Raw genomic sequence first — 21,059 nt, 5'->3', positions numbered from 1 at the left:
TGGGATGCATCTTTTAGGACAGCTTCCACTTTGCCAGCCCCGTCTGTGCGTTGAGTTGGTGCCAAGGCTCTAGGGTCAGATGTGTGTGCTTCACGTTGCTTTTCAGTTTCTATATAGACATCATTTAGGCTTCCCTTGGGTATGTCTGTTACTTTTTCAGAACACTTTACACTTTACATCCTGAGTGTTTCTGTTTTCTCATCTTATTTAACTGTCATCAGTTTCCAGCACCTAACCATTCCCGCCTTTTCTTGTTGTCCCTTCTCACAGACTTGCACCTTTTCAAAGGAACATCAGGGAATCTGATCTGTCACTCGGGGGCAGACATTTCAGGGGAGCTTAGACCCATTTGTATGAGGATTCTTTGAGCCTCTTGGGAAAATAATAAGCATATTTTGAGCCTGGTAGTTAGATCCCACGCATTCAGCTTAGTTTCTCAAACAGAAGGTAGCAGAGTCAAAAGTCCATGTCAGTGTCTCCCCTGGTGTTCCCTGTGGGCAGGAAACTCATTCCTAGGGAAAAGAAATCTATAGTACGGGGCACTACTGGAGACCCCGTTGGTTTTTTTTTTCTTTCCCTTTTTTTTTTTTTTTGGACAGGAATTACTACATTTTAATGCATGGCTGTAACTAAGCCCATGAACTCTTTTTTCTGGTGAGAAAGAGCAAGAAGAATCTTAACAAGCCTACCAGAAACACTTCTCCCCAGCAGAATTCAAAATATGAGAGTCCTAAATTGATGGTATAATCCTAATTCAGGGTTTGAAAACTAATATAACAGGCAAAGTGAACTCAGCAGCCTTCTTCTGGGAATGTCTGCATAAGAAACAGATGAGTTATTTATGATGGTACAAGGTGCCTCTTACTCCCTCCAAGTCCTCATTCCCATCTTCAGGACACCAGAGGAAAGGACAAATGATAACTTAGTCACTTCTTGCTTCTCTGCTTATCCTTGTCTTTGCCTTGACCTTTTGAATCCTTGCTGTTATCTTTGTCTGTAGACAGTCTGAAACCACCGATTTCCTTCCACTTGCCACCAGGCCTGGAACTTCATGATGCTCTTTAATTCTAAGAGATCCTGTTCTACCTTTTTCTCCTTTTCTATTGGACCTTCAGGGACAACCTGTTCATACTCCTTTATCATGTCTGCAAGGTCTTGAAGGTGTGCTAAGTTACTGGCCCTTGCAGCTTTTAGAGCATTTAGTTCATCCTATTTCATTTCTGTGTCCTTATGGTATTTCTCCATCCAGAACCCCAGCTTCTCCTCAAGTTTCTGCTGTTCCTTTCTAAAGAACACTTCAATCTCCCCATGAATCCAGTTCTCTTCTTCAGTTTTCATCCCTAGTTTCTCAGTCTCTTCCAGGGACAGTTCCTCTGTTTTGTTGCATTTTTGCTGGGTCTGGGCAATCTGCAGCTCAGTAGTATTTTTTTTTTTCATATACTGATTCTCCAGGGTGGTTTTTGCCTCATCTCTTGCATTTGGTCCCTGAGGTGAACAATAAATTCACTCCAATTCTGTACTTCAAATTACCATTCCTTTTTAACATTAGCTTTTTTGAGATTTTGTCTTTTTTCTTCCTTCTTCCTTCCATGTCAGCTCAGGTTGACTAGGCCCTTTATGATTCGGTTGCTGTGAATTTCCTGTTTTCTGGAAAATTCCAGTTGATTTCCTTATTGACAAATTTACTTTCTGGCTTCTTCTCACACATCAATTCTTTCTCATTTATTTTTAGTGTCAATAGAACATCTGTTATTATTATGTTACCTAAAAACAAATGAATAACTTTTTACCAAATTTAGCAGGAACAATATTGTGGAAATCCGAAGGCCTCAAGGCTCACTCATACCAAACACACTTTAGTCCTGCCTGGACTAGAAATGCTGAAATTGGGGTTTAAAAAGAAAAAAAAAAACAACAACAACTGCTTAACCCCAGTACCTGTATCACTTGCACCAGACAAACAGCCTTCTTGAGGAAAAAAAAAGAAGAAGAAGAAGAAATGGTTGGAGCTATTTCTTTTTGTTTCCTCTTTATTGTTAAAATAGGAGGTAACTTTTCACTCTAGAAAATAACTCACATCTCAATCACTAAAATGACTTTTAGCTTCAAAGAGAATCCAGCTCTAGGTCTGGACTCTGACCCTCTCAACAAGTATTGGAATATAAGTCTCCAGCAGATCTGAATCAGGCACAATGGTCTGATTTAAAATATAGATGACATGTCAAAAAAAAAATTCACATAGAGCAGGGAGTCCACAAGTTACCTCAGAGAGATAGGAAATTATCCACTAGAGAATCTGGAACTCAGAATATAATTTCATCAAGTTTAGAAGGTATACTGGGGTATGATTTAAAGCATCAGTTAAATGGTATCCATGAAATTAACTGTAGGGCATGAGAGTCATCTATTTCACCAGTCAACTGACTTCCAAGCAACTGAGATGAGATAAAAATGAGGAGTTTGTCCCAAGAGTTGAGGTTGCTGTGAGCTATGACACCATAGCACTCTACCCCAGAGCAATTTAGTAAGACTCTCTCTCAAAAAAAAAGAGGCTCTTGCATAACTACTAAGCAGGAGAAAAATGTGATGATAAGGTGCTGTAAGAGAAAACAGAGCTTTCAAGTGCAAGACCACATCAGTATGGCTAAATAGCAAAAGATAGAAACATCTTATCTAACTAGTTTGACAAAAGATGTTAATTGGCTCACATAGCTGAAAAGCTCTGAGGTAGGTCTGCTTCAATAAGGCTTAGTCTAATGGTTCAAATGATGTCACCGAGGACCTAGTTTCTGTTTTGCCACTGTCTTCTTTGGTATTGACTTTATCCTCAGCCTCCACATGGTAGCACCTAGAAACTCCAGAATTTCCCCCTTTTAATAGAAAAAAATAGTTGCTACAGTTTCATGCCTCACATTTTCCTATATGCCCACAGAGAAAAACTGGGGATATCTCCTTTGGTAGCTCTCAAAGAAGAAAAGCCTCTTTCTTCCAGAAGATCCGGGATCTTGACCCAGGGGATGAGGATAAACTGACTGACACAGCCAAATGAGGGCCACACACTTAGGGTGGAGCAAGCCATGTAGCTGAGAAAGCCTACCTCCCAAAGAATGTCTCCATTACTGCTCCCAGACAGAATGGATGCTGGGGACCAAATAAGAGATGACCAGTTCAGGCGGTGCTTGTGGCGCAAAGGAGTAGGGCTCTGGCCCCATATCCCAGAGGTGGTGGGTTCAAACCCAGCCCCAGCCCAAAACTACAAAAAGAAAAAAAAGAGAGAGAGAGAGAGAGAGAGAAGACCAGTTCTAACAGATAGTCACAAAGAAAGATGCTCAGAATTGCAGACACTAATTTGTGACTGAGTTGCTTCTAAAACAAGCAACTCTGTAGCTGGTTCCAGGCTGTAACACAAAAGGGATTTAATTATTCATTCCCTTAAGACTTTCTGGCTAGATTTTTTAATGCATAGTGACCTACATAGTATTTTCATATTTCCTCACTTTTTAACCCTGTTTTTAAATTTTTTGAAAACACAATTTTGCCATAATCTAGTCTTGATTTTAATATATTATGAATTGCAATTTATCAGAAAATAATTTCCACCTTTACATTTCTCTAAAATTTAGGAACTGGGTATTAATTTTATTCTGCTGACCTTTAGATAATTGGCAAATGTCATTACAAATTGGAAGGTCTTCCATTTTACTTTTAATTCCTTCATCACAGACAATGGAGGTTGTGATATGACCTCAGGGCTTCCAAGTAACTGTCTCTGGGCCTCTGGTAAGGAAAAGACCAATTAGGAATTCTCTTAGTAGAGGCCATCCATAGCCACACGTTACTTCCTAATCCTCTTCGATTACCTTTATGCCATATTTTAATAATTCTCATTTTGCTACTTTGCCACCCTGCCTACAGACATTTCCATCTTAGAGGGTTTCCAGGCTTGACCAAATTCTATGATGTTCCTCTTTAGGTTCAAATTCTTCCTTCTCTTTCATTGTCCCACTTCCACAGCCTCTTATTTATTTATTACCTATCTCCTTCCCATTTGAAGATACTGACTTCATCCCCTACATACATCATCCTCACTCTGGGAGCTTACGAATATTTAGGATATTGACGATCCCCTCCTTGCAGTCTAATTCAACCGCAGCCTGCATAATGTGTCCCTGGAAATTGCCAACCCCTCACAGGCTGCTCTGTCTTAGCATCCCTTGCTGGTCAACTCCTCTGTCCAACTTCCAAAATACTGGACTGGACTCCACCCAGGGTCCTTGTATCTTGCTACAACCTCTCTGGGGCCACATGAAAATATCAATATTTACACTATGCAATTAGATGGCTGAGTGCCACATATAGGTATTGTGAACTTGAAATGTGGGCAGGGTGACTAAGAAACTAACATTTCCATTACATTTAAATAGCCATATGTGGCTAGCGGCTACTATGTGGGACAGTCGGGTCTAGATTATACTCATTCCCACTCTCTAGGGGCTTTCATTCATTTCTTCCCCTGGCTTTATATACACTATGTTATTCTTGCTTAGTAACTTTCAAATGTACGGCTCCAGTCACAGCTAACCAGAGCTCCAGCCCATAACATGCAACTGCCAACTCAAAATTCCTGCATGCACATCTCACACATATCTCAAATGTGTTAAGCCAAAATAAGAGTTCTAGATGTCTCCCCTCCCAAGCCTAGTCCCCTTCTGGTCTCATCTATTCCAATCATTGGCGCTTCTGTTCACTCTGCTGCAGAAAGCCATCCCTGATTCCTATTATTCCTTGTATCCAATTAATTAGCAAGTCACAGATTTCATTTTCATAGTATACCTTAATATCATCTACTTCTCTCCACCTCTGTTACCACCAACCTCTCCAACCCACCATCATCTCCCACCTGGACTGCTATCACAGTCTCTCTCCTTTCACTCTTGTCCCTTTATAAAACATTTTCTACCTAGCAGAGGGACCATCTTAAAGTTTAACTCAAACATGTCACTCCTGCTTTGGATACCCTTCAATGCCTGCTTTTCATTTAGGAGGAAATGATCTGGCCCTCTTATCTCTTCAAACTCAACTTGTGCTATACACATTACATGATAACCATTGGTTTCTTGATCATGCCTTCAAACATCAGGGAACAGCTGTTCCCTTTCTTGCTGTTCTTCCCATTCTTGACACATTCTCATCCTTCATGCTTTAGCTTTAATAGTACCTCTTAGGATAGGCTGTCCATATAAAGTGGGCCCCAGCATTCTGTTTCTAGGTACCTTGTTCATTTTCCTTATAGAATTTAGCATTTTTTAAACTTTGTTTACTTAATTTTTTTGGCAGTTGGTCCCTCTCTCTTTAAGCTAAATGTCTCGAGAAGACAAGGACCAGATTTTCTAAATTACTGTTTACTCAGTATCTGGCACAGTGCTTTGTGTAAGTATTATCATTGCTCACTAAAATGTGCTTAACAAACAAATTCCCCTACTTGCAAGATGTGCAAGCAGGAATTTTGAGTTAGCAGTTGTACATTATAAGCTGGAGATGTAGTTAGCTATGACTGGAGCTGTACATTTGAAAGTTATTAAGCAAGAATAATATACTGTATATAAATAATGACTTGTTCACACAAGTCATTTCTGTAATATATATTTTTTTAAAACAGAGTCTCCCTTTGTCACACTTGGTAGAGTTCCATGGCGTCATAGCTCACAGCAACCTCAAACTCTTAGGCTCAAGTGATCCTCTTGCCTCAGCCTTCCAAGTTGCTGGGGCTTCAGGTGCCCACCGCAATGTCCAGCTATTTTTAGAGACAAGGTCTCAAACTGGCTCAGGCTGGTCTCAAACCTGTGAGCTCACCAATCCACCTGCCTCAGCCTCCCAGAGTGCTAGGATTACAGGCGTGAGCCACTGCACCTGGCCCATTTCTGTAATATTTCCTGGTTCCATGTGGTACACAACAAAGTTTTTACTGCTTATCACGTTACCCTAACTGTCTGGGAGCTTATAAAATGGGATACAAACAGCAGTGAAGCAAATTGCACTCTTTGAAAAAATAATTCTAAAGGCAAAGTGTCCAGAAAGGATATTTCAAATCTGTTTTGGTCAGTATTCACTCCTAAATAGGGCCTCTGGTCTTCTAAACCTATCCTGCCTATCTTCATAATTAGTATTAACAGCTTGCATTATCTTTTAAAAATAGTTTTAAAGACTCCTGATTTATGTAGAGTTAGATAATTTTGGAATTCCTTACTTTCCTATGTAGGAGGTACATCTTTCTAGCATTTGTTTGATCTTTGATGCTGGATCTAGGAAGGGCTTAACTCTAATGCCAAAATAGTGGATTTTGTGGGAACTTTTCAGCTACTGACTGGACATGGTTACCTAACAGAGTGTTAACCATCACCAGAAAGTGACCTGTTCTCCCTCCCTTGGTGATGGCTTCACAGGTTATTTTGGGATACAGGTTATCGTGGTGAGTGAGGGATAGACTCAGAAAGGATTTAGGATAGTGGTATAATGAGAGGTTGTAGCTATATATTTCATATATTTTTATGTTAAACAAAAAATCTCTAATTGGGTTTATATTTGTTCATTCTCAAAGTGCTATCTCATAACACAAGAGCAGTCAGGTCTCCCAAGATTGCACAACCTGGACTACCATCTACTGCCTTCCCAATGTTCCCTTGGTGAACTCAAGGAGGCCCATGGCTTCTGAGGAAGAGAAGATCTCAGAGCTGGCAATTTAACTGCAATGTCACCTAGATCAAATAAGATTGCCAGTGACGTAGGCTTACGGAAAACAGTTATTAATAAATATATGTACAGAAAGAACACCTCCTGAAAGATACATAATCAGTAACTGTGTTTGCCTGGGGAGAGAACTTGGAGACCTGGGAGACAATAATGACAAAGGAATTTACTTTTCTCTGAATACCCTTTTGAACTACTTCCATTTTTTTATCATGAGCATGTTATCTACTCAAAAATAAATAAGTTTCAAAATTTGAAAAACATAAAAGAAATGCAGCGTCGTTCCTCAAAGAACTTTTTACCTGGAGTTAAGACTCAGAGACATGAGACGATTAGAAAAATATAAGACAGCACATAATTAAATACTAACTTGGGTGATACTGACTACAAATGGAAGAGGATAAGAGGTCTGTTTAGCTGAAGGAACTGAGCCTTAGATGATGAAGGGAAACTACAAGCCCAGGAAAACCTAGACAAATAAAAATGGGCAGAGGCATAAGGAATACAATTAAATAAATAACTTTAGACTTCCTGGAGTCAAGCCTGGCTCTAATCTCAACTCTATAATTTACTAGTTGAGTAATACTGAATGGCTTTTTTTTTTTTTTTTGCAGGTTTTGGCCAGGGCTGGGTTTGTACCTGCCACCTCCAGTATATGGGGCCAGCACCCTACTCCTTTGAGCCACAGGTGCTACCCCAACACTGAATGGGTTTTAGAACGTCTTTCAAACTCATATTTCTCATTTGTAAAATGGGGAACATATCGACCTTAAGGATTGTTATGAAAATTAAAGCATATACATAAGGTGGTTCTCACAGTACCTGACACAGAAAAGGTGCTCCACTAAATGGTGCCTAGTATAAACACAGTGGAACAGGGGATCTAATCTTGTTACAGTACATGGTATTGTTCTGGAGCAGAGGCAGGATAATACTGGCTATTAGGGTTACAGCAAATTGTGGAAGGTCATCTCAATTTGTCTCTGAGGTTCCTATAGCATAAGAATTATAAACAAGTACCACTATTATGCACGCTCTAATGTTCAAGAAGATGAGAGGTCTGGTAGTTATAGGGTTTCTCTCTAGCATGGTGCCTCTGGTGTTTAATCAAGACAGAATTCTGACTGAAGGCCTTCCCACAGTCATTACATTTATAGGGTCTTTACCCGGTATGTATTCTTTGATGTCGGATAAGGTGTGCCTTGCAATTGAAGTTTTTCCCACAGTCAATACATTCGTGAGGCTTCTCCCCAGTGTGGACCCTCTGATGCTGAGCAAGATCAGAGTTCCACATGAAGCCTTTCTACAGTCCCTACCTTCATAAGGCTTTTCTCCAGTATGGATTCTCTGATGTCGAAGGGCTGGGTTTCAAGTAAAGCTTTTCCCACATTCCTTACATGTGTATGGTTTCTCCCCAGTGTGGATTCGCTGATGTTGTGTAAGGCTTGTGTTCTGACTAAAGCCCTTCCCACATTCCTTACATTCAAAGGGTTTCTCTCCAGCTGGTGACGAATCAGGTTTGACTTCCAAACGAAGGCTTTAGCACATTCTTGACATTCATAGGGTTTTACCCTACTGTGAATTCTCCTGTGTGCAATGCAGTGTGATCTAAAGCTGAAAGCCTTCCCACATTCCTTATATCCATAGACCTTCTCTCCATTACGAGTTCTCTGTTGGTGATCAAAGTCATCATTTTGCTCAACACTTGCCACATTCTTCACATACATAGAATACCTGCTCACTCACATTTTCTGATGTATATCAAGGTGGTTGTTGGTGTTAGTATTCTCTGAACTCTCTTCTACTGAGATCATCTCACCCTTGACGATCACCTCTATGATATCATTTGTTGTAGCCTCCATACTTCTCCCATTGGGATAGCCAGGCCATCTTCCTAACCTGCTTTTCTTCTCTTCACAGGTTTTCTCAAATCAGAATCCCTGAGAGCCATACCACCAAGGTCCACTTGACAGTACCATGAGGTTCTGTGTTTCTTCAAAAATTTCCTTTTTCAGAATAAAATGTTCTTTATCACTCTCTGGAAAAGAACACACTTTCCTCAGCACACTCTCTGGAAAAAGAAATCAGAGTTTCAAATGTCATCATTATCATGACCATGGCTACCAAGTGATATTAATATGTCCACTTCTTTCCCTGTGTCTTAGTGGCCCTGTGCTAGCTGAAGATGGCAAAAACAGAGCTAACAAATAGAAAGAGACCACAAGCAAAAGGCAGAAACTAGACAGAATCCCTTAGGGCTGTGATTCCCAACACTAGACCATAGCAGTCAGATGGGTAAGCCTTCTGTTCAGTTTAAGTTCAAGACCCAAGACCCATCCTAATTTAATTAGATGAGCTTGTCCTAATGAAGCTGGAAGATTAGAGTTTACATTTTCTCTTGAGTAATTGGTTAATTTGGGGATTTGGGAGGGCCATTTATTTAGAATATGAATGGCAAAATTATTTTTAACATTTTACAAAAGAAAGACAGGAAAATGTATACTAGGATAAAATGCTAATTTCCTTCTCACTTACCTGTCTGAATTAGGCTTGGACTCTCTTCTTGAAGTTTCAAGTTCAGTGGCTCTCCTGCCTGCTCAAGAGGGAAGATCCCAGCAGACATTAGAAATGGATATCCGGCCAGGGTCAAGATACAAATAAGGCTGGCTCAGTCAGAGGAGGGAGACCTGTTAGGAAAGGAGATGGAAGTGGCAAAGGAAGAATGAAGGTAGGTGAAAAGATTGGCAGCACTGATAACCAGAAGTGTGAGGCAACAAGAATACAAAGGATAGAAAACATTGGTCCAGGGAAGTTGTGATTCCATCAGTTCCCAAGGATATCAAAAACATAACATTCATATTTAAATGTCAAGAACAAGAACTAGGAAAGACTAAGGCCTCTTCTGTTCCTATCCCTAGGAGGTTAAAGCAAGGTCACATAGAAAAGAATCAGGACAGGATGGAATTACAAAGAGCTGTTTCTGAGAACTTCCCATCAAGGCAGGCTATTCTGGGAAATCATAATCTCTTAGTTGTCTTCCTTTCTATCCATTTATTTATTACCTCTCATTCCACAAAGAATCAATGATAAGGTCTCTCTAAGGGATCCACAAGAAATGGCCTCTCAGACTCACTCGGCCATTTCCAGAAGTCTCTTGTTACCCTATAACAGGAACCTCTATCTATCCACAGAGGTCCACTCTAATAAACTTTACTTCAGGCTTAGCTAAGATCTGTCTCTTGGTAACCCCCATCCAAAACATCCCAAGGAACACCTTCAAATGATGACCTATTATGTTGCTAAAGCCAAGGAAAGTGTATCTCCTGAGTATTGCCTTCTCTAAGACAAAAGGGGACTTTGAGTCAGGACAGGAGTGCACCGAGCAGGTCTGCTGTCAGTCAGGGAGTTAGAATTTGGTTTATGGAATAACTTAGCTGTTGGTTTTCTGACAAAAGCAAAGCAAAAATAGGAAATTCCCTGAGTGGTGAGGACAGGAAGCACTGAAATCCTGAGAGAATGTACAGCACTTGTGGTTATCTCCTACATTCACTCTACCCCCTCCACTATTGGAATTTTGTGGCGGTGAAAGGACAGTTTATTCCAATTCTAATTCCCAGGGTAGACACTGACAAGTCTACACCAAACAGGTTAATCCCATCCTACACTCTACACGGGAAATTGATCCAGAGATGAGCAATTCAGACCAAATCAATCAGTACACAGTATTTCCCTGGTGACAATGACTAATTTAAGTCTGGAATATGACTTAAGGTGGTCCATTAGAGCAATACTTGAGACTGTGATTCACAAGAAGACCTGCCCTATTTCTTTCTGTAGATAGGAAAAAGCAATCCTGGTTACATCTACTAATCACAACCATGAGAGGAGCCAGACTGTAGACAAAGCCAACATTCAAGGAAACAGCAGAAACTGAAATTCTGGTCAAACTATACCTACAGCCCACTCTGCCTACAGACTACCCAGTTGCATGAAACAATAAATTCCTCTTTATTGTTTAAGCCAGTTTAAATTGGGTTTTAATATAAAGAATATCCTAATATAAAAAGACTACCAGATATAGCAAGGAAATGTGAGAATGGAGAGACTGAGGGCACAGATCAAGTCTCACTGTGTCCACAGAAGATGGTGCAAAGAAGATGGAATGGAGCCAGGAAGGCAACAGGGAGGCATAGTTCTCACCAGGAAACTAAGAGAAAGAAAGCCCTGAGTTGGCCCTAAAGTAGTAATCCCTCGGCTTTCCCTCATCAACAATACCTGAGTAATAGGGACTATATGGGTGAGGGTTATTGGGATTTCTTGATTTCTAATGATAAATATGGCCCTTTTATCCAAAACTTGAAGACTAAGCAGGCCAGGAAAGCAGAAAGGGCACCTCATATCAGAGAATTAAACAGGAAAATCAGGGAGGAAAGATAAATGGTGGCCATGATAAGAACAGCAGAGACAGAGAAGAGGCAAAACAGGTAAAAGAGGATGGAACACACAAGAGCCAGGATGAACAGAACAGCAGCTGGAAAACTATGGGAACCCCACAGACAAAGAAGGGAATCCCACCAGAGTCCACAGTACTAGGTTAAGAGAACACATATCTATGACATTCTGAAGATCAAGGCAAGGGAACCAGTCAAATGACTGACACAGGTGTTCTTACTTACCTACGGAGCTGCCCCTTGGTCCCGCTCCATCCAGAGCTCCCTGAGGAGCTGAGCACCAGGGTTCTTCCCCTCACTCCAGCTGGGCAATCAGAGTCGGTTTGGGAAATGGAAATGCTGCTTGAGGGCAAGGAAATGGGACAAGCAGGTGAGTGGGGTGACACAGAGCAATCCCAGGGCTCCTCCCAGACTTGTGTCTTCAGGGGAAAAGGGGGAAAGAGGGAATCACTAGGAAAAAATAAGAAAAGGAAGTCCAGGGGAAGGAAAGGAGACTCAGGGGAGATGGGCCAGGAGACTTACAAAAGTCAAGAAGTTGACAGTTATTACCCAATAACAGTTTAAGTCAGCAAACAGATGATTTCATTCATTGAGGAATTGAGTCCTTACTGCTTTTTCGTCCTCTCTCTCCTAGAGTCCTCAAGTTCAGACATCTGCCTATAGTTGCTTGATATTGGACTGGATCTCCCAAACTGAAGGAGGGTAGGGAATGAAGGCTCAGTGGGGCACCATGGATCTGCTCTCTTCCCCCAAACACCCACAGCACAGGGGAGAGGGATTGAGCAGCTCTCACCCTGAGGCAAGGAAGTCCAGCCTGAGGCCCAGACTGATACCAGGACTTCCCACCTCTAGCAACTGCTGAGGTTGGGTCATTAAGAATCCAAGAGCCTAAAGCTGCCACTGAGCTTAGGATTACCAAAGACTCCTAAGTCTTTGAAAAAGGAAGATCCAGGAAACTCTGAAGGGCAGAGGCAGAGCCCAGAGAGAGAGACCCTTACCCAGGGAAGCCACAGCCCCATAATTCTCTAGCATCATATCCCTGTACAGGGCCCTTTGAGTAGGGCCTAGGCTGGTCCATTCGTTCTCAGAGGAGTAGACGGCCACATCCTTGAAGGTCACTGACTCCTGAAACATATGTTTATATACCCTAGGATAATCCCAGGACCAGGCCGGAGTAAGTGATAGAAAGGGCACCAATAAGTACTGGCAGGGATGCCTGTTAGGATTTTGGATTCTGAAGGTTGAAGGGAACTCTCCCACCAGAAGATTTTGCCCCCTACTTACAAACATACACGCGATCAGCCATCAATTTTCACACGTCTCTTCATCTTTATTTCAGCAACGTCCTCTCATCTTTTTCATTAGTCTCTGTAAAAGTTTTTGCTGTTCATCCCTATGCTCCAAACCACCATCTGTACTCCAGGTACCAAACTTTCTCTACAATGTGTCCTCCTTCAGAGGTCTGTAACCCTTGATAACAACTATGGAGCCTGTGCCAAACACTTTATATATATATATATATATATATATATAACTTTATGTCTCACTGCCTTACAAAGAGAGTATTAGATCCACTTTATAGAAGAGGAAGCTCAGAGTGGTTAACTTCTCAGAGTTCCAGAGTTGAGACAGAACCATGGCCTACTTAACTCACTGGCTCCTCCTATCATGGCACATTGCCTTCAAGTCCCCCCTCCTGCCACCCTTGCTGCCCTGGTATAGGACTCTTCTTCTTCTCTCCTTCCCAATCACAAAGAGGCAGCTAAGGGCTCCTCAGGACACTCAGGGCCATGGAGACGACTCATCAGGGTAAATCCTAACTGTGATTCTATTCCCTACACTCTCCCACTTTCAACACATTCTCTGAAATAACCCACCCGCTTTCTTCCCACTTCCCAACCTCAAAGTCCCCTTTATTTCTAGGAGACTCAGCTCTTTCACCCTCTTTCCTTTCTGTCAAACCTCTTCCTTGAACAGTGCTAATCTACAGCTATCAAGACTTTCTGTAGCTCAGGGGCTAGGGCGTTGGTGTCATACACCGGAGCTGGCGGGTTTGAACCCAGCCTGGGCCTGCCAAACAACAATGACAATTACAACAACAACAAAAAAAAATAGTCAGGTGTTATAGCAGGTTCCTATAGTCCTAGTGGCTTGGGAGGCTGAGGCAAGAGAATTGCTTAAGTCCAAAAGTTTGAGGTTGCTATGAGCTGTAACGCCATGGCACTCCACTGAGGGGGACACAGTGAGAATCTGGGAGGACGAGGAGGGTGGATTGCCCAAGCTCAGGAGTTGGAGGCCAGCCTGAGCCAGAGCCAAGACCGGTGTCTAAAACAACTAGACAGGCGTTTTAAGGCCCCTGTACTCCTAGCTACTCAGGAGGCTGGGGCAAGACCATCACTTGAGCCCAGTGTTTACTGTGAGCCACGTACTCCACAGCACTCTAACCAGGGGGTCAAAGTGAGACTCTGCCCCCCCCCACTCCAAAAAAGACTTCTAATTCTCAATCCTTGTCTCAATCAGGATCTCAGTCTCGGCAATATGAAGGAGCCCACCCCGGTCCATTTCATGTTAGTCCTTGCCCTGCAAAGCCCCCACAGTGATTTCTCCAGCACCCCAGAACTCAAAGACTTTGGCTAGCTCACTTTTATCTACCTAATGAAGTCCAAATTCCTCTGCACTGCAGACAATTCCATTCACTATTCAGAGACCCAGCTTACTTGCCCCACTATGCTCACCCACTATACTCTCACCACTCAGTTGGGAAACTAAACTTTCCTCTCTCAGATCTGTGCCCCTGCACCTGAAGATCCAGGTCTTCCCTGAATATCCAGTTCTTCCCTCCTGGGCCTGGAAACTCCTGTTGGTCCTAACAACCAGCTGGGACACAACCAGCTCGGTACAACCAGCATCTTTGAAATTCAGGCCATTCAGCGCTACCCACAGGGCTCTGGAAGTACTCTGCCCCAGCACCTGGATCATACCCTTGTCACAGCACGTCTTCCTCCTGAGCAGCTCAGGTCTGGGGTTTCGAACTCACTTCCCCCCGTGCTTGGCCCTTGAGGTCCATCCACTCGGAGTTCCACCTCCATTTCCCAGCAGCCACCAACCCGGGTCCCATTCTTTCTCTAGGCCTGGTGCCCAGAGCAGGACCGAGCCCGCGTCCAGGCGCCGGCCTTGCACTCACCCGGCGCGTCCAGGCCGGCGCGGGCAGTCCCGGCAGTGGATCAAGGTCAGGGCCGAGCCGCACCCAGCTCACCAGGGTCGCTGCGGCCATGGCCCGGGCCGCCCTCCGGGGCAGCAAGCGCGCACCGGGCCCAACCGGAGGCTGCCCAGGGCAAGGGAAGAGACGTTCTGGACCCGGCCGAAGAGGGACGCTGTGGTCCCCGCCAGCCCCATGCCGGGCTTCCCGCGCTGTGCGCAGGCCAGACCTCTGTACCCGGGTGGTGGAGGCAACCACGCTTGTGCTGCCGCGGCTGCTCTAGGATGGTGGAGGAAGCCGCGTCTCTGTGGTCCCCCTTTCATGCCCTGGGAGGGAGGAGAGAGCGGTCTGATTCTCGTCGAGACACCACTGCTCCAGGGCGCCGCTTCAGGGATCGGGGATGCGGGAGCTGGTGGCTGTGGAAGAGGGTTCCTCTGGCAATCAGATCACCTCTTCTCCTTGCTCCTCGCTGCGTCCCAGTGTGTATGGATGCTGATAGCACATATTTCATTCAACTGCGCCTATTCGTGTATCTGTCTCTCTTTCCTAGTTTCTACTTTCCCAGGGAGCAGATTACACGTTCTTGACATTCCCATCTTTGTACCTCGAACATCCGTCCGATGGCCTGTCCCCAACCTCTTGGGGGACTAATTTCTTTAATTGCCAAGGAATACTTGTTAAAAGTACTTGACTAGTTTTTCAGTTGGGCCCAAAGAGATAATTAGATAATATTACACAGTGTGCCAGGACGTGAAGTTGTTGTTTGTTTGTTTTTAACCGAGTTGTACAAAGAAATGAAGCCTACCCAAATAAGAACAAGCAAAAGCTATTTATTCACAACTTGTTATAGCGAGGGAGTCAGCCCCAGTCACTTGCATTTGACAGACGACTTAAACTCAGGCTGCAGACTGGGAAAGCTTCATAATGGAACAAAAGGGAAGCCTTCGGGGTATGCCCAGATCGGAAGTTGTTGGCCTGGGAGAGCTATAGGACAGCTTACTAGAAGCTGGCGTCTTATGTAATTGGTTAAGGGGAAATATTTGAGTTGGGCTTAAGTTGGAAGTAGGGGTAAAAATCCACAGAGGCCGGTGGATTCCCTGAGCTTGCAGGATGGAGACCAGCCGGAACCAGAGTGATACCCCATCTCTAAAAATAGGCGAGCCTCGTGGCAGGGGCCTGTAGTTCAAGCAACTTGGGAGACTGAGGCAAGAGGATCATTGAAGACAAGAGTTTGAGGTTGCTGTGAGCTATGACACCATAGCACTCTACCAAGGGTGACAAAGTGAGACTCTGTCTCAAAAAAAAAAAAAAAGGAAGGAAAGAAGGATAGCAGGAAGGAAGGTAGGTTAGGTGATATCTCAAGGTGGTTTTGATTTGCATTTCTCTGATAATTAGGGATGATGAGCATTTTTTCATATGTTTGTTAGCCGTTTATCTTCCTTAGAGAAGATTCTGTTTAACTCTTTTGCCCATTGATATAAGGGATTGTTGGCTTTTTTATGTTGATTAATTTGAGTTCTCCCTAGATCCTAGTTATCAAGTTTTTGTCCGAATCAAGTTTTGGTTGTTGTCTCCTTAGATGTACAGAAGCCATTCAATTTAATTAAGTCCCATTTGTTTATTTTTGTCATTGTTGCAATTGCCATGAAAGCCTTCTTCATAAAATTTTCCCCAGGCTGATAACTTCAAGTGTTTTACCCACAGTTTCTTCAAGGATTTTTTAAAAATTATTTTTGTATTAAATCATAACTTTGTACATTGATGCATTTATGGGGTTCAGGGTACTGCTTCACTGTACAATGTGAAATGCTTACATTGAACCCAGTAACACATCCATCACAATTATACTCATTTCTAAATCTTCGAGGATTTTTATTGTTTCATACCTTAGATTTAGATCTTTTATCCATCTAGAATCAATTTTAGTGAGTGGAAAAAGATACAGGTCCAGTTTCAGTCTTTTACGTGTGGTTATCCAGTTCTCTCAGCACCATTCATTGAATAGGGATTCTTTCCCCCAGTGTATGAGTGCCGTGACATCATTGCTCACAACAACCTGAAACTCTTGGGCTTAAGTGATTCTCTGGTGCCTGCCACAATGCCTGTCTATCTTTTTGTTGCAGTTTTCGTTGTTGTTTAGCTGGCCCGGGCTGGGTTTGAACCCACCAGCCTCGGTGCTATGGGCATCAAGCTATTTTTGCCAAATCTTGAAAGTATGATGTTGGTATTTTAATAGGGATTGAATTGAATCTATAGATTGCTTTGGGATGTATAGACATTTTCACAATGTTGATTCTTCTCAGCCATGAGCATGGTATGTTCTTCCATTTGTTAATATCTTCTGCTATTTATTTTCTTAGGATTTGGTAATTTTCTTTATAGAGGTCCTTCACCTCTTTTGTTAGGTATATTCCTAGGTATTTCATTTTCTTTGAAGCTACTGTGAAGGAACTTGTGTCCTTGATTAGCTTCTCATCTTGGCTGTTATTGGAATATACAAAGCCTTCTGATATGTGGACATTGAGACATTGCCATATTTTCGATCACTTCTAGGAGTCTTGGAGTTGAGTCTTTGGGGTTCTCTAATTATAAGATCATATCATTGGCAAAAAGGAAGAGTTTGATCTCCTCTGCCCCCACTTGGATGCCCATTATTTCCTTCTCTTGCCTGATTGTATTAGCTAGAACTTCCTGCACTATATTGAATAGTAGTGGTTATAGAGGACAGCCTTGTCTCATTCCAGTTCTAAGTGACAAAGCTTTCAGTTTTACTCCATTCAGTATTACATTAGCTGTGGGTTTGTCATAGATGGTTTCAATCAGTTTAAGAAATGTGCCACCTACGTCTATTTTCTTCAGAGTTCTAATTAGAAAAGGATGCTGGATTTTATTGAATGCTTTTTCTACATCTATTGAGAGGATTGTATGGTCTTTGTCTTTTGCTTTTGTTGATATGGTGAATTACGGTTATGGACTTGCCTATGTTAAACTAGCCTTGATCCCTGGGATGAAACCTACTTGATCATGAGGAATGATTTTTTTAATGTGCAGCTATAATCTATTGGCTAGGATTTTATTGAGAATTTTTGCATTTTTTCATTAGTGAGATTGGTCTGAAATTCTCCTTTTTACTTGGGTCTTTTCCTGGTTTTGGTATCAGAGTGATGTTTGCATTATAGAACGTGTTGGGAAAGATTCCTTCCTTCTCAATTTTTTGGAATAGTTTCTGCAGTATAGGTATAAGCTCTTCTTTGAAGGTTTTATAGAATTTTGGTGTGAAGCCATCAGGACCAGGGCATTTTTTTGTTGGGAGATTTTTTGTTTGTTTGTTTGCAGTTTTTGGCCAGGGCTGGGTTTGAACCCGCCACTTCTGGCATATGGGGCTGGCACCCTACTCCTTGGGCCACAGGTACTGCCCTGTTGAGAGATTTTTTATAGTTTGTTTGATCTCAGTGCTGGAAATTGGTCTGTTCAGCTCAGCACTTGTGGCTCAAGCGACTAGGGCACCAGCCACATAAACCTAAGGTGGTGGGTTCGAATCCAGCCCTGCCCACCAAAAACAGTGATGACAGCTGCAACCAAAAAAATAGCCAGGGATTGTGGCGGGCACCTGTGGTCCCAGCTACTTGGGAGGCTGAGGCAGGAGACTCACTTGAGCCCAGGAGTTGGAGGTTGCTGTGAGCTTTGATGCCAGGGCACTCTACCCAGGGTGACAGCTTGAGGCTCTGTCTCAAAAAAAAAAAAAGAAAAGAAAAGAAAAGAAAAGAAATTGGTTTGTTCAAGAAACCTATCTCTTCCTGGCTAAGTCTAAGGAGAGGATGTGATTCCAAGTATTGATCCATTTTCTCCACATTGTCAAATTTGGGGCATAGAATTTCTTGTAGTACTCAGAGATGATCTCTTTTACTTCTGTGGCATTTGTTATTATGTCCCCTTTATGGTTTCTGATTGAGGTTATTAGAGATTTTACTTTTCTGTTTCTAGTTAATCTGGCCAAAGTTTTATCAATTTTATTTATTTTTTCAAAAAATCAACTTTTTGTTTTGTTAATTTTCTGAATGATTCTTTTGTTTTCAATTTCATTCATCTGTGATTTAATTTTGGTTATTTCTTTTGTTCTGCTGGGTTTGTGATTAGATTGTTCTTTTTCCAATTCCATAAGATGGTACATGAGTTTGTTGATGTTCTCTCTGGTTGTTTTGAGGAATTTAACAATTTCCTCCTTCATCTATTCAACTATGATAGTTGAACTCAACTATCATTCGGCATAAGATTATTTAATTTCCAAGTCATTATGTGTGGATGAACGTTTTTGTTGGAGTTGAGTTCCACCTTTATTACCTTGTGGTCTGAGAAGATACAAGGTGTAATTTCTATTCTTTTAATTTTTCTGAGGTTTGATTTATATCCTAGGATGTGGTCGTCGATTTTGGAGTACGTACCATGGGCTGACAAGAAAAATGTACATTCCTTAGCTTTGGGATGGTGTGTTCTGTATGCCTATTAATCATATTTGTTCTAGGGTCACATTTAAGTCCTTTATATCTTTGTTTTGTTTCTGTTTAGAGGACCTGTTTTGTCTAAACAGAAACAAAACAAACACTGTTTTCCATCTCTTAACAGTATTAAGAGATGGAAACAGCATATGGATGGCTTGTGCTTTTTCATCCAATCAGCCAGCTTGTGCCTCTTCAGTGGTAAGTTCAGTCCATTGACATTTATTCAGAGAATTGATAAGTGTGGTGGAGTTCTGTTCATCTTATTTTGTGTAAGTCCATTGTGTAGTTTTATCCTTTGGCCCAATGTGGAAGCTATGTTTTGACCTTTAGCTTCTGGGTGTTTACTTTGTTGGTGGCCCATTGTGGTGGTCAGTGTTAAGAATAGGTCTGAGTATTTCCTGTAGCACTAGTCTTATCGTGGCTAATTTCCTCAGTGCTTGTATATCCTCCCAAATATTTGATTTCTCCATCAATTTTGAAGCTTAGCTTAGTAGGTTACAGAATTCTGGGCTGAAAATTGTTTTGTTTACAAATGTTGGGGGTGGATAACCATGCTCTTCTGGCTTAGAAGGTTTCAGTTGAAAAGTCAGCTGTGATCCTAATGGCTCTGCCTCTGTAGGTCAGTTGGCTCTTCTAGCTGCCTGCAGAATTTTTTCTTTCATCTTGACTTTAGACAGGTTCATTACAATGTGTCTTGGAGAGACTCTGTTGGAGTTGAGATGATCTGGGGTTCAAAATCCATCTTAAAGGAGTATGTTGAGGTCTTTAGAAAACTTAGGAAATTTTCATTTATTATGGTCTTCAGTAGGGCTTCCTTTCCTTTGGGATAATCTTCTTCCCCTTCAGGAATCCCTATTACTCATATATTTGAATGCATCATGGAGTCCCATAGTTCTATAAGTGCCTGTTCTACTTTCTCTATCTTCTTTTCTCCCTCTTTAGCTACCTGGATTAATTTGAAAACTTTATTCTCTAGCTCTGAGGTTCTTTATTCTCCATGGTCTAACCTATTTTTGACACTTTCTACTGCATCTTTACATTCCCTGATTGTCTCCTTCATGTCCTTAACATCCACCATATCCTTTCTTTATTCTACTTATTTCTCACCTGATTTTTCATTCCATCTTTCCATTTTCTCATCCATTCCTTTTATTGTCTTTATATTCCATATTTTAAATTCCCTGACAAGTCCATTAATTCTTTATAGGTGGAGTCTTCTGCAGTAGCTTCTTCATGGTCCCTTCGGGTAGTTCTTCTGTTTTGGCTTTTCACATTGCCTGAATTTTTCTGTTGGTTCCTCCTCATGTGTTCTTTCTTCTTGTTCACCTTTTTGTTCTTTTTCCTTCTCACTGCCTCCTTTGTTTCAAATAGAAGTCCTTGCTCTTGATGACAGTATGTTGCAATATATCGCCAGGACACCAAATGGTGCTGTGGTTTTTTTTTTGGAGACGAAGAGCACAGCAAGCAACCTCTATGGTCCTTATTCCAAACTTAGTTGCCTTCTGTGATTACCTGATTGTTTCCTCAGCAGTCAGACCCTGCCAGGTGGGAATCTTAAAGCTCACAAGAATCCTTCAGGGGCAGTTCTCACAATGCACCCTGACTCCAGTTCCTATGTCATGTGGGAATCCTTAAGCCTGTTCCAAGAGTGGAGTTCTGATCTTGGCAGGTGGAATTAAGATGGCTGTGACTTAGGCCTCTACTAAGACCTTATCAAAACCTCCCCATAATGGCAGCCACCTGGCCACTCAGACCTTCTCAATATGGCTGCCTTGCCAGCCACCAAACCTATGGCAAATTCACTCCAACGGGCATTCAAATCTGGTTGCCATATACTGTTTGAGTCCGCCCACTCTTCCAAGCTTTCCACTCAAAGTGCAGCTTCCCCTAACAACTGAAAACTCCAGAAAGGCTTCCTCCTTTCCCAGGTTTCTGTGGGCAGCCAGGCCATTGCAGCCAGTTGTGATTACCCACTTGCCTAATTCATCACATTTCCACCTCTCTGGATCATATGCTGTATCTAGGTCACCACCTCCTTGCTGTGCTCCCTGAGCTATGACTTTAGTTTGGTCCTCATGACAGGTAATGCTGGGTTCTCTCTTTTTCCCCAGTCATTCTATAAGATCTTAGCTGAAAAATTCTTCTGGTCTGCCATCTTGCTGT

The 21,059-nt window shown here is 42.3% G+C and overlaps 1 protein-coding gene and 1 pseudogene across 1 annotated transcript; both read right to left on the bottom strand.

Moving 5' to 3' along the window:
• Positions 1-618: 618 nt before the first annotated feature.
• LOC100966903 lies at positions 619-3,117 on the bottom strand (annotated as a pseudogene).
• Positions 3,118-7,392: 4,275 nt separating this feature from the next.
• On the bottom strand, positions 7,393-14,543 carry ZNF662 (zinc finger protein 662). The gene is given in 9 exon segments (XM_023515953.1): positions 7,393-8,052; positions 8,055-8,249; positions 8,252-8,448; positions 8,450-8,495; positions 8,498-8,818; positions 9,283-9,434; positions 11,424-11,537; positions 12,483-12,566; positions 14,383-14,543. Coding segments are annotated over 6 exon segments (1,116 nt in total). The 5' UTR covers positions 9,371-9,434; positions 11,424-11,537; positions 12,483-12,566; positions 14,383-14,543; the 3' UTR covers positions 7,393-7,783.
• Between the last annotated feature and the right edge of the window lie 6,516 nt (positions 14,544-21,059).

This window comes from Otolemur garnettii, unplaced genomic scaffold, assembly GCF_000181295.1.
Source record: "Otolemur garnettii isolate 467f Iridium unplaced genomic scaffold, OtoGar3 scaffold00082, whole genome shotgun sequence".
NCBI classification, from domain to species: Eukaryota; Metazoa; Chordata; class Mammalia; order Primates; family Galagidae; genus Otolemur; species Otolemur garnettii.
Note: the sequence above shows the minus strand (reverse complement) of the source record. Positions and strands in the feature narration are given on the sequence as shown.